At 44.5% G+C, this 12,547-nt stretch overlaps 1 protein-coding gene across 4 annotated transcripts in view; it reads right to left on the reverse strand.

The window, feature by feature from the left end:
* The window catches only part of MAGI3 (membrane associated guanylate kinase, WW and PDZ domain containing 3), a 124,634-nt gene that overhangs the window by 68,114 nt on the left and 43,973 nt on the right, over positions 1–12,547 (reverse strand). For 3 of the 4 annotated variants that reach the window (XM_034414275.3, XM_034414276.3, XM_087889364.1), the window contains exon 2: positions 7,409–7,525. In XM_034414275.3, the coding sequence (XP_034270166.2) occupies positions 7,409–7,525 (117 nt within the window). Of the gene's footprint in view, positions 1–7,408; positions 7,526–10,276; positions 10,375–12,547 lie in introns of all 4 variants that reach the window. The other variant, XM_060689721.2, reaches the window with a different exon arrangement.

The following is a 12,547-nucleotide window of genomic DNA, read 5'->3' on the forward strand; positions in this document are numbered from 1 at the left end:
GACAGTACCAAAAGGCAGAGGCTGGGCGTTGGCTCTTACCTGATACACCCCTTCTCTGGCAGGCGGGCACGGCAGTCAGGATGGGCGTAGACCGGTTGTGAGTTGTTTAGGACCGAGTCTGCAGAAGAAGCTTAGCCCCGCCTCCTTGCCTTAGCCGTCAGTTTGAGACAAGGACGCTGTGCAGACAGGTGTGTCTAGGGAGAGAAAAGAGAGAGATCAGCGGTAACCGCCCCCCCATGACCTCAGAACAGGGATGGCCCCGCAGGGAGGGGCTGACTGCCGTGCCCGCCTGCCAGAGAAGGGGCGTATCAGGTAAGAGTCAATGCCCATTCTCCTGAAGGCGGGAACGGCAGTCAGGATGGGACATAGCAAAGTCCGGAGTCCTGTCGGGAGGGAGAGGGCCGCCCCCAAAGCTAGGAGACCAGGTGAATGCCTTGAAGGACCCTCCTGCCGAAGGCACCATCCGCAAAGGCGTAGGCATCCAGACGATAGTGACGAATGAAGGCCGTGGGGGAGGACCAAGTGGCCGCCCTGCAAATTTCCTCCACCGAAGGTCTCGTTGACCAGGCAGCGGACGTGGAGGCGCTCTGGGTGGAGTGTGCGGTGATGCCCCGAGGGACTGGAAGCGACTGGACGACATAAGCCAACGCTATACAGGCCCGAATCCATCGACCCAGAGTGGGAGCCGAGAGCTTAGAAACCAAGGATGATGGCAGGAAGGAAACGAACAAGGAGTCCGTCTGTCTGAACGCCGAGGTGCGAGCGATATAAATTTTCAGCGCCCGCCGAACATCTAAGGAGTGCCAGAGTCTTTCTAAACGATGGCGCGGCCTTGGGCAGAAATTTGGCAACACCAACTCCTGGGACCGATGGGAGATCGAATTCACCTTCGGGACGAAGGACGGGTCCAAGCGGAGGACAACTCTGTCTGGGTAGAAAATGCAGAGCTCTTCACGAATGGATAACAAGGCCATCTCTGAAATACAGCGGGCAGTCGTAACCGCCACTAGGAAGGCGACCTTCAGCGACAGGAACCGAAGAGAGACCGTCCGCAAGGGTTCAAAGGGCTCCTTCGTCAAGGCCGACAGTACTTTAGGGAGGTCCCATGACGGGAAACGATGCACTGTAGGAGGGTGCAAATTGGTAGCCCCCCGGAGGAACTGGCGAATCAGGGGGTGTCTGGAAAGAGGGTCCAATGAACCACAGGATAGCACTGAAGAGAGCGCCGTCACTTGGCGTCAAAGCGTATTTGGAGCAAGACCCGAGAGAAAACCTTCATGGAGAAACTCCAGAATGTGTTGTACCAAGGCCGAGGCAGGCGCTAGTTGCCGTGTCTGGCAATATTTGAGAAAGGAACCCCAAGTAGACTCATATATGCGTATAGTTGAGTCTCGTCTGGAGGCCTGAATCACAGATACAACACCCTCGGGGAGGGGAATCCCCGTCAAGTGGTGCCGCTCAGTCTCCAAGAGGCTAAATTGAACGATTGAGGGTCTGGATTTGTTAGAGGACCCTGTTGCAGGACAATCCGGTCGGCCGGAATCTGCCAAGGTTGTCGCACCGAGAGGGCCCGCAGACCGGCGAACCAAGGTCGACGGTTCCAGAACGGAGCGAGGAGGATGAGCTCCGCCCGCTCCTGCAGGAGTTTTCCGATGACGTGAGGTATGAGGGGAATTGGAGGGAAGGCGTACAGGAGGAGGCCCGGGGACCACGGGCTCCGCAGGACGTCCACCGCCTCCGCCCCTGGGGAGGGAAACCGCTGAAAAACCGGGGCAGTTGGTGATTCGTTGCGGAGGCGAACAGATCGACTGCTGGATGCCCGAAACAGGACGACAACTCCTGGAACAAATCCAGGAGGATGCTCCACTCCGCCAGATCAATCGGGGCCCTGCTGAGGGAGTCTGCCATCCGGTTCTCCGTCCCTGAGATGTGAGCCGCCTTGATCGAGGACAGGTTGGAGTCCGCCCAGGAACCTAGCTTGCGGGCCTCGTGCATCAGGGCCCGAGAACGAGTGCCCCCCAGCCTGTTCACGTGCGCTTTGGCCGAGACATTGTCGGTTAGAACCAGGATGTCTCAACCGAGGACATGCTGGCGAAAGTGTTGGAGAGCGAGAAATATGGCCCGCAGTTCCAGGATGTTGATGCTCAGGTGTGACTTGTGAAGCGACCATTGGCCCTGGGCCAGGAGGGAGCCGAGGTGAGCGCCCCAGCCCGACAGGCTGGCATCCGTCGTCAAGATCATGCGGTGAGGCTCACGGAAGCTGCTGCCCTTGCGTATTGCCTCGGAGGACCACCAAGCCAGAGATTGAAGAACGGCCGGGGGGAGAACCACCCGCGTGGCCGAGGTCGCCCTGCGTGAACGTTGGAAGGGGAGGAGGAACCATTGGAGGTCCCTGCTGTGCAGTCGCGACCAAGGGACGATCCCGAATGTCGACACCATTTTGCCAAGTAGACAGGACAAGGTGAGGAGAGATGTGGAACTCTGGAGTCGCACCCGGGAAGCCAGGGAAATTAAACTGGAAATGCGGTCCGGGGAGAGGGACACCTAGGAACTAACCGTATTAATTATAGCCCCCAGATGCTGAAGCCTCATGGAGGGGTCCAGGTGGCTCTGACGCCAATTTACTGAGAAACCATGCTCTTGCAAGACCCTCAGGGTCACTGCTATATCCTGTTGGGCCTGACTAGGGGATCGGGACAGGATCAAAATGTCATCCAGGTAAAATAAAACTCTAATTGGTAACCCGCTGAGATAAGCCATGAGGGATGCCATAATCTTAGTAAAAACTCGTGGGGCAGAGGACAAAGCAAATGGGAGGGCGCGGTACTAATAGTGAGCCCCATTATAACAAAATCTAAGGAATTTACGGTGTTCGGGCAGGACGGGGACGTGCAGGTATGCTTCTGTCAGATCAATGGATGACAGAAAGTCCCCTTCCCGGATGGCCAGTAAAATCGTCTGAAGGGATTGCATCTTGAATCGGCGGTAAACTATGTGCCGATTCAAGGCCTTCAGATCCAGGATGGGGCGCCAATCCCCAGAGGACTTTTGAACCAAAAATAAGTGGGAATAAAATCCCTGCCCAAACTGAGACTTAGGAACAGGTTCAATGGCTCGTGACTTTAATAGATGCTTAATAGCTGCCTCCACCCTGTCCCTCTTTAGAGGGAGAAAGGAAACGGGGCAGCGTAAAAATAATTGGGGAGGGCTAGACCTAAATTCAAGGGGAAGACCAGATTTAATAACCTTCTTTACCAAATTATCCGAGATAGTGGATTCCCACTTAAAGGCAAAGGAAGCCAAACGGCCCCCAATCATTGAAGAGGGAGGTGAGCTAACGAGACTGCCGGAAGGGCCGGCCCCTACCTCCCTGGGGAGCCCTCCTGGGGGGGTTAGCAGGGTCCCTGTCTAACCTGGTTATCCGGGCCTGCAGGTCCCCTGGGCTGGTAGGATCATTGAAAGCGCTGTTGGTAAAAGCCAGAGTCGGAGGTCCGAAAGGACGAAGGCTGAAAGGAGGAAGCCGAGAGACCATTGGTAGAATCTTACGGTGGTCGCGGGTTTCGACGAGCAGAGGTTCTAAGGGAGCACCAAAAAGCTTATCCCCCGCAAAAGGCGAAGATGTCAGGCGCCATTTATAACGGATATCCGCTTGCCAGTTTTTGAGCCAAAGCATACGGCGAGAAGTCACCGTCAATCCAATGGCCTTGGCCGAGAAACGGGAGGCGTTCAATGTGGCGTCCGTGGAGAACTCCATTGCGGCAAGGATTTTATTTATGTCTTGATGAGAACGAACGTCCGTGGCCGGAATGCGGCCCTGCAGCTGCTTCAGCCAAAGGATAGATGCCCTATTGAAAAACGAAGCCGCCGAAGCCGCTTGCACAGCCCAAGCAGAGGCCTGGTGTCCCTTAATAAGAGACCACTCTGTCTTACGGTCTTCTGGGCGTAAGGATTCCTCAGCCGGACCCGACAAGGGATCCGGGGAGGCTAGAGCTACCACTGGGGGATCCACAGCCGGGATTTGCAACAAACTGGCATAATCCGAGGCCACATTGTAGAACCTCTTGTCGAGGGAGTTGGGAACAGGGCCCATACTAGGAAACTTCCACTGCCTTTGAAGGACATCGGAGAAAAGCTTTGGAGCCGGAATAGTTTCTGTCAGGACAGAAGGCTTCTCAAACAGGGCTGAAGCGGGATCAGAATTGCTAGCCGACTCTTTGGGCTTGGATCCCGGGCCCCCCAGGCGGGTGGTGGTTTGGGCCTTAAAGAGGAAGGATCTGAACATCTGAGGGTGAAAAAGGCCCACAAACGAGGGTTGGTCGGGCTCAAGGCCCTCATCCTCTGACAAGTCCTGATCAATGATGGGATCCTCCTCCCCCGAAACTGAGCCATGGCTATCCCTGGAAGGTGAGATTGCCCGCCCCTGAGGCGAGAATCATCCTCTGCGGGCTGGGAATGAACAGATAGGGCCCGGTTGGTGAGATATTCTGAAACCCGAGAGGATGCCCTCTCTTGGAGGCCCTGGGCTATGCCCTGCCGGATAGAATCCGCAATTAATTGGGCCAAGGCAGGAGAAATAGCCTGCTGGGTAGGTTGAGAGGCAGATGGAGAAACCTCCGCCGAGACCTGAGATACAGGTACAGGGCTCTTAGGAGGTTGAACCAGGGGTCTAGCAGCTGCCTCTGCCTGGGGAGAAGGGAAAACAGTGGCAATCTCCGAAATTAAATCATTATCCCCTTGAATAGAGATATTGGGAGACAGAGCAGGCAAGCTAGGAGGAGGAGGAGGAGGAGGAGGAGGCCCAATAAAGGAGGGCACTGAGAGATCAGGGCCGGTGGATGCAAGAGGCTCAGCTGGAGGAAGTGCTACCTCTACCCTAGGGACAGGAGTTGCCTTGTTAAAGGCCCGCTCCATCGCCTTATGGCGCCGGTCATCCTCCTTGGTGAACTTAGCTGAGGAGGATGAAGGCTTCCCTGAGGAGGAATCATGACCCTGGGTCCTGGATCTCTTCCCTGCCTGGGTTCCTGAAGGGCCCTCTCCCGGATCGGGCCCATGAGGCCTCTTTCCCCTGCCTCCAGTAGCGTGGGAAAGCTTTGCAGGGACGGCGTCCGCCATTTTGAATGGGGCGTAAAATGGCTGCTAGCCGAAAGTACCTGTCCAAAAAGTCACAATCCGCTCTGCTGCCGTTGGAAGAAGGGGGATTCGACCTCCGCTGCTGTCTCCTGAGGATTGAGAGGCAAGGCGAGATCGCTAGCCGAAATGGCGCTAGCGCGATCGAGAGGGAGGCGCGGGGAGATAGAACGCGCGCCTCACAGCTGCAGGGCAAAGCCCGAATTGCAGCCAAGCCAGGGAGAAGGCAGGAAGAAACTCCCGGTGTGTGCGGCAGAGCAGGCTCGTGCGCACCAAAGGGTTTGCCGGCCGGCAACCCTACCGCCTAGCGGTCTTCAGCGGAGGTTGGCAAAAAAGGCCGATCATGCTGGAATTGTTGAGAAGAAAGAGGAGCGTAATAAAAGGCTATCAACAAGAGGAGAAAACCCTAGACACAAGTGTCCTACTCGACCGAGTCGAAAAACTGACGGCTAAGGCAAGGAGGCGGGGCTAAGCTTCTTCTGCAGACTCGGTCCTAAACAACTCACAACCGGTCTATGCCCATCCTGACTGCCATTCCCGCCTTCAGGAGAATTTCATTACTACTCCTCAAAGTGCCAGTCCGCAGCATATTTCTTCACTGATTCCTTTAATGATGATTCTAAATGACAGAAGTTATTCACCACTTTAATACCTTCTGTTATTTGTCAGTTTGGTTACTGTACCTGTTGTCATTAATTTGTCTCCAGAACTGGCAATAAACCAATTTGAGCTTCAATGTACAGTAACATGTACTGGCCTACAGTTCAAATGTACCCCTAAAACATGATGAGAAACATAGAAGCTGGAATTTGGCTTTTGTGGCAAGCACCAGGTATTCCATAACGAAAAACATAATTGTTATGATCATCTCCCTCTCCATCTCAGAGGACTGTGGTGGCAAAAATGACAAATGGCCACCCCAGGATAGTCTTTTCCTATGAAAAATGGAAGCACACATTATTGCCTTTTAGTTGGCAGGACACAGGGAACATTCTGGGAATCCATGCTGACTATGAAGACGCCTTGGTGTAAGTTTTTAGTTCTCCACTCTTGGAGAAAGAGCATCTGGAAAGTAGCCCAGGGTCAAGCATCTCACGCATCTGTTTGTTTGGGTGACAGATAGATTCTTCTGAATCCTGCCCGATCCTTGGTATGAGTGACCACCTTCATTAATGGAATGGAGGCTTCATCTGTGTCTTTCCCCAATGCTTAATATGTGTCTATGTTAAACTGTAATCTATGAGAAGTGCATGATTCAACCATGCAAAAGTGGATGAAGAACAAGAGTATGGTGATGTCAAGTTAAGAGAAGGCCATTAAAATACAAATTTACATAAGAGATCCAGCAAAAAGTTTCAGTTTCCAGTGAGATTTTTGATATAAATATGTGTAGCATCAAACGTGTTGCCTGGAAAATACGCATTTGAAATAACTGAAGGCTTAGAACATTGTAGAGACAAAACTGAATAAATTTCCCTCCATAAAAAAATATGGAAAACAGAGAAGAGTATCTTTTTTCCCTTTCAGGAAAAATCTGTTTTATTAAACTTGTTTTTCCTGTTTCTAAATCAAAGAAATCTTCAACTTACTGTTTTTCTTTGCTATGCATTTATCTCTTTCCTCAGATCACTTGTTAGTCAAATAATCATTTATGTACTCACATAACACTTCATTCTCATGCAGTGTGGTATCTTTCCCCCTTTATTCTGTCTCTGGATGTGGAATAAATATCCTTTGGCATGTGCAGTGATAGTGTTTCTCACTCAAAAGCTCAACTACAGAATGTGTGAATTCTATACATGACAGAACCAATTTTATTACTTGAAGAATCACAGTTGTGGGTAAGCAACTTCTTTGAATTAGAAACTAGCAGAATTTAGTACAGGTCACATGAAGAGTTAGCACAGTAAATACCTAATAATCCTTGCACAATCAAACTAAAAATTAAAAATGAATTTTAAAAAGTGGGTACTATTCAATTAACATAAATTGTTTCTGTTATTGGAATACGTCTTCTTTTTAGGAACTACAAACTCCTTTTGGGTCAGACTGTTAGATAGGATCGGAAAAAATGTAAGTAGCTGTTGGACAAGCATATTTCTGTTATCAAAAAATTATCAAGAAATATAGTAAGTTCCCAAAAAACATGGAAATAAGGATGCAATTCTCAATGTCATTATTTATAATTTCAGAATGCAAGTTTTGTTAGCTTATATCATGCACTTAAAGCATGTATTACTTAAGACATCCTTTCAAAGGAATATGTTAATATGTTACTTACATGGAATAGTTCTCAAGTAAAGATTATCTCTGATAACCTGTTGCAGTTTGTGATCAACTGAACCTTTCTGAAACTGTAGGCTTAGGTAGTGACGTAAATCTTTGTTGATGACTTTGCCTGTAATTAAAAATAAAATAAAATACTATAATCTGCTACATGATAGGTAAGATATTCACATAAGATCTTCAAAATGTTTATTGGCAACATGTAGTGGCATCTAAAGTACAAAGTACAAAGTACAAAATAAAAGTGAACAAAAATATATAGATGAGATTTATAAATAATTTGTACTTGAAAATTGCATTTTATAATCTGTCCAATTACTTTAATGGGTTTCACTTGTCTTTGACCTTGAGATATTCCCATGCCAACAATATTTTTATGAATATTCTCTTCCACCATCACTTCATGCAATGGGTTGGGAGGGACTTGAAAGTAATTTGGAGTAACCTAGTTTCAGTTTTAGTATAATTTATTCTAAACAACTGGGGTTTCATAAAACAGCATTTGAAGAGCACATACATTCAGCCTATAAATTCTATTTTGAACTCTGCAATTTGACTTTGTGAAAGCAAAAATCAGAGACTTTCAATTTATTCTTGACTAGAAACTCCTAGAAGGTCATAACATTTCTTATGACACAATAGTTGGCACTCAGTATAGTGAGTGAAGCTGTAGCACTCTGAATAAAATCGGAGTATAAAAGGTTTGTTGAAAATGAAGGACAGTTCACTATTTCAGGTACTCTAGGCATACATTGTATTAAATAACTCTTATCCATAAAGTTTCAAAAGAAAAAAATCCATTATTAGGTATTTTCACATTGGTACTCTCCAACAGACTAAGGTGAATAAGAACTTCAAAATGTCAATGTAACAAATACATTATTTGTATATACAGGAGCCTGGATAGCTCTGCAGATTAAGCACTGTAATTTAACACCAGCTGTCTGCAATTAAAGTAAGTTCGAATCTTGCCAGGCTCAAGGTTGACTCAGCCTTCCATCCTTTCTAAGGAAGATAAATTGAGGACCCAGTTTGTGGGGGCAATAAGCTGACTTTGTATAAAATATACAAAAGTATGAAGGCTATTGCTTAATGCACTGTAAGCCGCCCTGAGTCTCCGGAGAAGGGCAGCATATAAATCAAATTAAATAAAACATAAAAAAAAAATAATGTGTGTCATTTTCTTTATAGGTTATATTCTAACCATTGTATTCATCTATTAATAAATGTCAGTCTATGAAAAATTTGCTTTGATAAAAATCTTAAAATTCTTCTACTACATAAACTTTAATCCTATACTTTTGGTTGATTTGTACAGCTTGTAATAGTACTGATTATTAAGTATAATTTCAAAATAGAATTTATAGGCTGAAATATATTTACATCATTTATCAATCTCACTTTTAACATTTTTATTTAATTTCCCATAACAAATAGTCATTCTATGTATTTGTTTTTGAAAACAGTTCTGATATTTTACAGAATTGCTTTTATAACAAAGATATAAAAACTTTACAAAATCCAACATTCTATCTCTCATAGCTGAAAATAAATTTTATTTTATTTTTTTAAAAAAATCTATTGAGGGTACTGTTTGCAAAATGTGATTCTGATAAAGCAATGTAAAAAAAATCCTAATCCTAATCCTAATAAATTAAACCACAGGGTGGTTTAAATCATGCTTTAATTGTGATTTTCATCTATAAAACTCTGTAAGTGTACAAGCTGATGTCATACTGTGGGTATATATGTATATGACACAAAGCAGTGTTGCAAGATGCAAATGATCCAAGCTTTTTTATTATGTTTCCAAGTGAATATACAGTATGCTTTCAGGTTTAAAATAATTATTATTGGGCATTTCATTTCTAAGTTTATATTTTTTAAAAAAGCAATATCACATTTTATTCTCACAAGTATTTTATTACAACGGTCTTATGTGTTATTAGCAAATATATCATATCAAGTGAAAGTTGTTGCTTCGCTGTTCCACAGTAAACACACAATGGAGACATTGTATATTACTTCTCTCATCAATTTGACAGATGGATACAAAGCAAGGTATTGTTCTGGGTCATCCCTCCAGGATGGCTATGTGGGATCTTAATCTGCCATTGAGTCAGCTTTGGAATTTCAAAAAGATTCTAAACTCTTAAACTAGAAACCTAGGTAATACATTTATTATCACAACAAAATTTTAACAAGGTAGAAAATAGCGGAGAATGGAAGTAAGATCATCAGACTTTTTGAACTAAGAAAATTTAATATAAAAACATAAATACATATTTATTACAAAAACAATTATATAAGAAATAATAAGAAATTTGACACTAGGTGGAAGAGCTTGAAGTATGGCTCTGGCAGCACTTATTTATTACAGTTTATCTTCATTTTGGCTAATTCCTGTTTCTCAAAAGCCTGGCATCAGAGAGAGAAAGAGAGAGAGAATACCTGCCCTCACATTTACAAATTAGAAAGATAAGATATATAAAGAGTGGAGTGGAAGAAAAAACAAGGAAACATAAATTGACATTTGAGAAATTAAGGATTAGCTGATGTTTCCTTTCTGACTTGCTTCTTTAAACAGCACTTAATAGTTCACCTGGTTCTCTGACAATGGAAACAATCAGAATATGGTATCTTCCAGCTTTCTGAATCGAATACTGAAATGGGAGCGGGCATGTGAGTGCAGGGGAGCAATGGAAACTGGAAGAGCAGCTCCCCGGCGCACACATGAGGGAGCACCAGAAACCGGAAAAGCCATTCCTGTTTCCGGCATGTGCATGCGTGCCAGTCACCTGGTCTTCCAGTTTCTGGCACGCATGTCGGAAAGCAGAAGAGCAATGGGCAATGGCTGGCGTACCTGGAGAGATGGCTCTGCATGTCACTTCTGGCACTTGTGCCATAGGTTCACCATCATGGTATTATGTCCGCATTACCAATATATTAAGATATTTATACCTTTCATAAAAATAATAAAAGAAACAAGATTAGCTAGGCACGCCTTGTTTTTGGCAAATACATACTAAATTCTAATAATAATTGCACTGATTAGGGCAAGATGTTCACTCTGGTCAATTCAATGCCTACTTTTCAGAGTACACTAAATGAACTTCTCTAAGTAATTGTTTTTACTATAAGGGTACAATCATTCTGCCATCAATATCACAATCCTCTGACCACAAAAATACTTTAAAAGCAAACTAAAAAGAGAGAAAACAATGTACAAGAAATGTCCTTAATAGAAATCTGACATTTAATAGGGTTGTGTTTCTACAGTTGCCAAATAAACTTAGGAAAAGATACAGATGCTTTAAAGAACCAAAAATGACCTCCATCAACATGTTACAGAACTCTGAATTTCCTTTTTGAAATTAAACCCAAAACATTATACTATCTTCAGCTGATACACCAGTTGTGCTTTAATGCAACCTGCCATATGGATTATTGTAATGCAGTCTAAATGGCACTGCCTTTGTAACTGAAGCTGCAACTAGAGCAAAATGTAGCACTCTGTGCACTAACAGGTGCAACTTGTTTCTCCTATATAACTCCAGGACCACAGAAGCGACTTGCCAGTCAGTCTCTAGGGACAATTCAAAATGGGAATTACTATTTTAAAATCCAACAGGACTTGGGGCCTGTAGGGATCTTTGCAATCATTTACTACAAATAGAATTTACCAGCTCAACATATGCCTGCAAAGAATGAATGTTTAGCATACCCTACCACTGCAAGAGAAAATTCATAGGACAGGATTTTCTGCAAGAGCGCCTACTTGTGGAATTCCCTTTCACCAGAAATAAAATCAACATCTTTGTTGTTAATATTTGAGCAGCTTTTTAAAATGTAGCTATTCCTAAGAGTCCTAGGAGCATTATGAGAAAGGGGCAATTCTTACTGTAGCAGGGATGACTAAAAATTCTAGTAGTACCGTATTTTTCGGAATATAAGACGCACCTTTTTCCCTTAAAAGGGGGTGAAAATTTAGGTGCGTCTTATACACCGAATATAGCCCCGCCTACCCACTGGCCCCTACCCTTTGGCTTCTGCCTCGCAGCAGTTACCTCCTTGTAAGCAAACAGCAAGAAAAAACTCCTTTCAGCTTCAGCACAGCCTAATTAGCACAAGTTGATTGGATCGGCCTCCTGACTCTCAGCTGATTAACGCAGGGCTCTGCTGCTTGACGCAAAGAGGTAAATTGCTGGGAGCAGATTTTTTTCCCCCTTGTGCTAATCAAGCTATGCTGAAAACGAAAATGAAAGTAAAGCAGGATGTTTGCTGTAATGTCACAAAATTAGGCAGAGGCAGAGGGAGATTTCTTTTTCTTCTTTTTCTCACCAAAAAAGGTAGGTGCGTCTTATACTCTGAAAAATATGGTAAATATTATGCTAATTGCGATTATAACATTGGTTATTATGTCATTCTTTTATAATTATTTTATTTTTGTACTCATTTTATTACTCCTAAACCACTTAGAATTGCAAGGATTGAAGTGATATAAAGTATCATTTTGTGAATGAATAAATAAATAAGTATAAAAACATAAAGACTAGAGAAATTTAAAATATATCCTCCCTCCCTAAGAAGAATGAGATTTACAATAACCTTAGAAAATAGAGAACTTTTGCCACTTCAGATTTTTCTGACAATCTAATTTAAATAATACAGTGTAATCTCTGTCTTGCAACATTCTTGCTTGCCAAAATGAAAAACTAATTCACTCTTGATTCAAGGATGAAAATTTGTTGTAAATGTTGTTAAAACATATAGATAAAAATGGAACTAGGATAACACCTATTACTAGAGAGAATTAAAAGTAAAGGGGGGGGGGTGTTAGATGATGACATGAATTCTACTAAGCCGGTTCAGAAAGATACTATAACGAATTAACAATGCTATTTGTTAATCCAGATTTGAGTTCTAGTTTGGTGTACTGATTAAGGCACCAGGCTAGAAATCAGGAGACTGAGTTTTAGTCTTGCTCTAAGCCGGGTGTCTGCAATCTGCGGCTCCAGAGCCGCATGCGGCTCTTTCGTCCCCCTGCTGTGGCTCCCTGTGCTGAACCCACCACTGGCTGGCCTTATCCCTCGCCTTCCCCTCCCAATAACTCCTTGCCTGGCCTGAGAAGGGG

This window comes from Pantherophis guttatus, chromosome 3, assembly GCF_059756535.1.
Source record: "Pantherophis guttatus breed Tessera chromosome 3, ASM5975653v1, whole genome shotgun sequence".
Lineage (NCBI taxonomy): Eukaryota > Metazoa > Chordata > Lepidosauria > Squamata > Colubridae > Pantherophis > Pantherophis guttatus.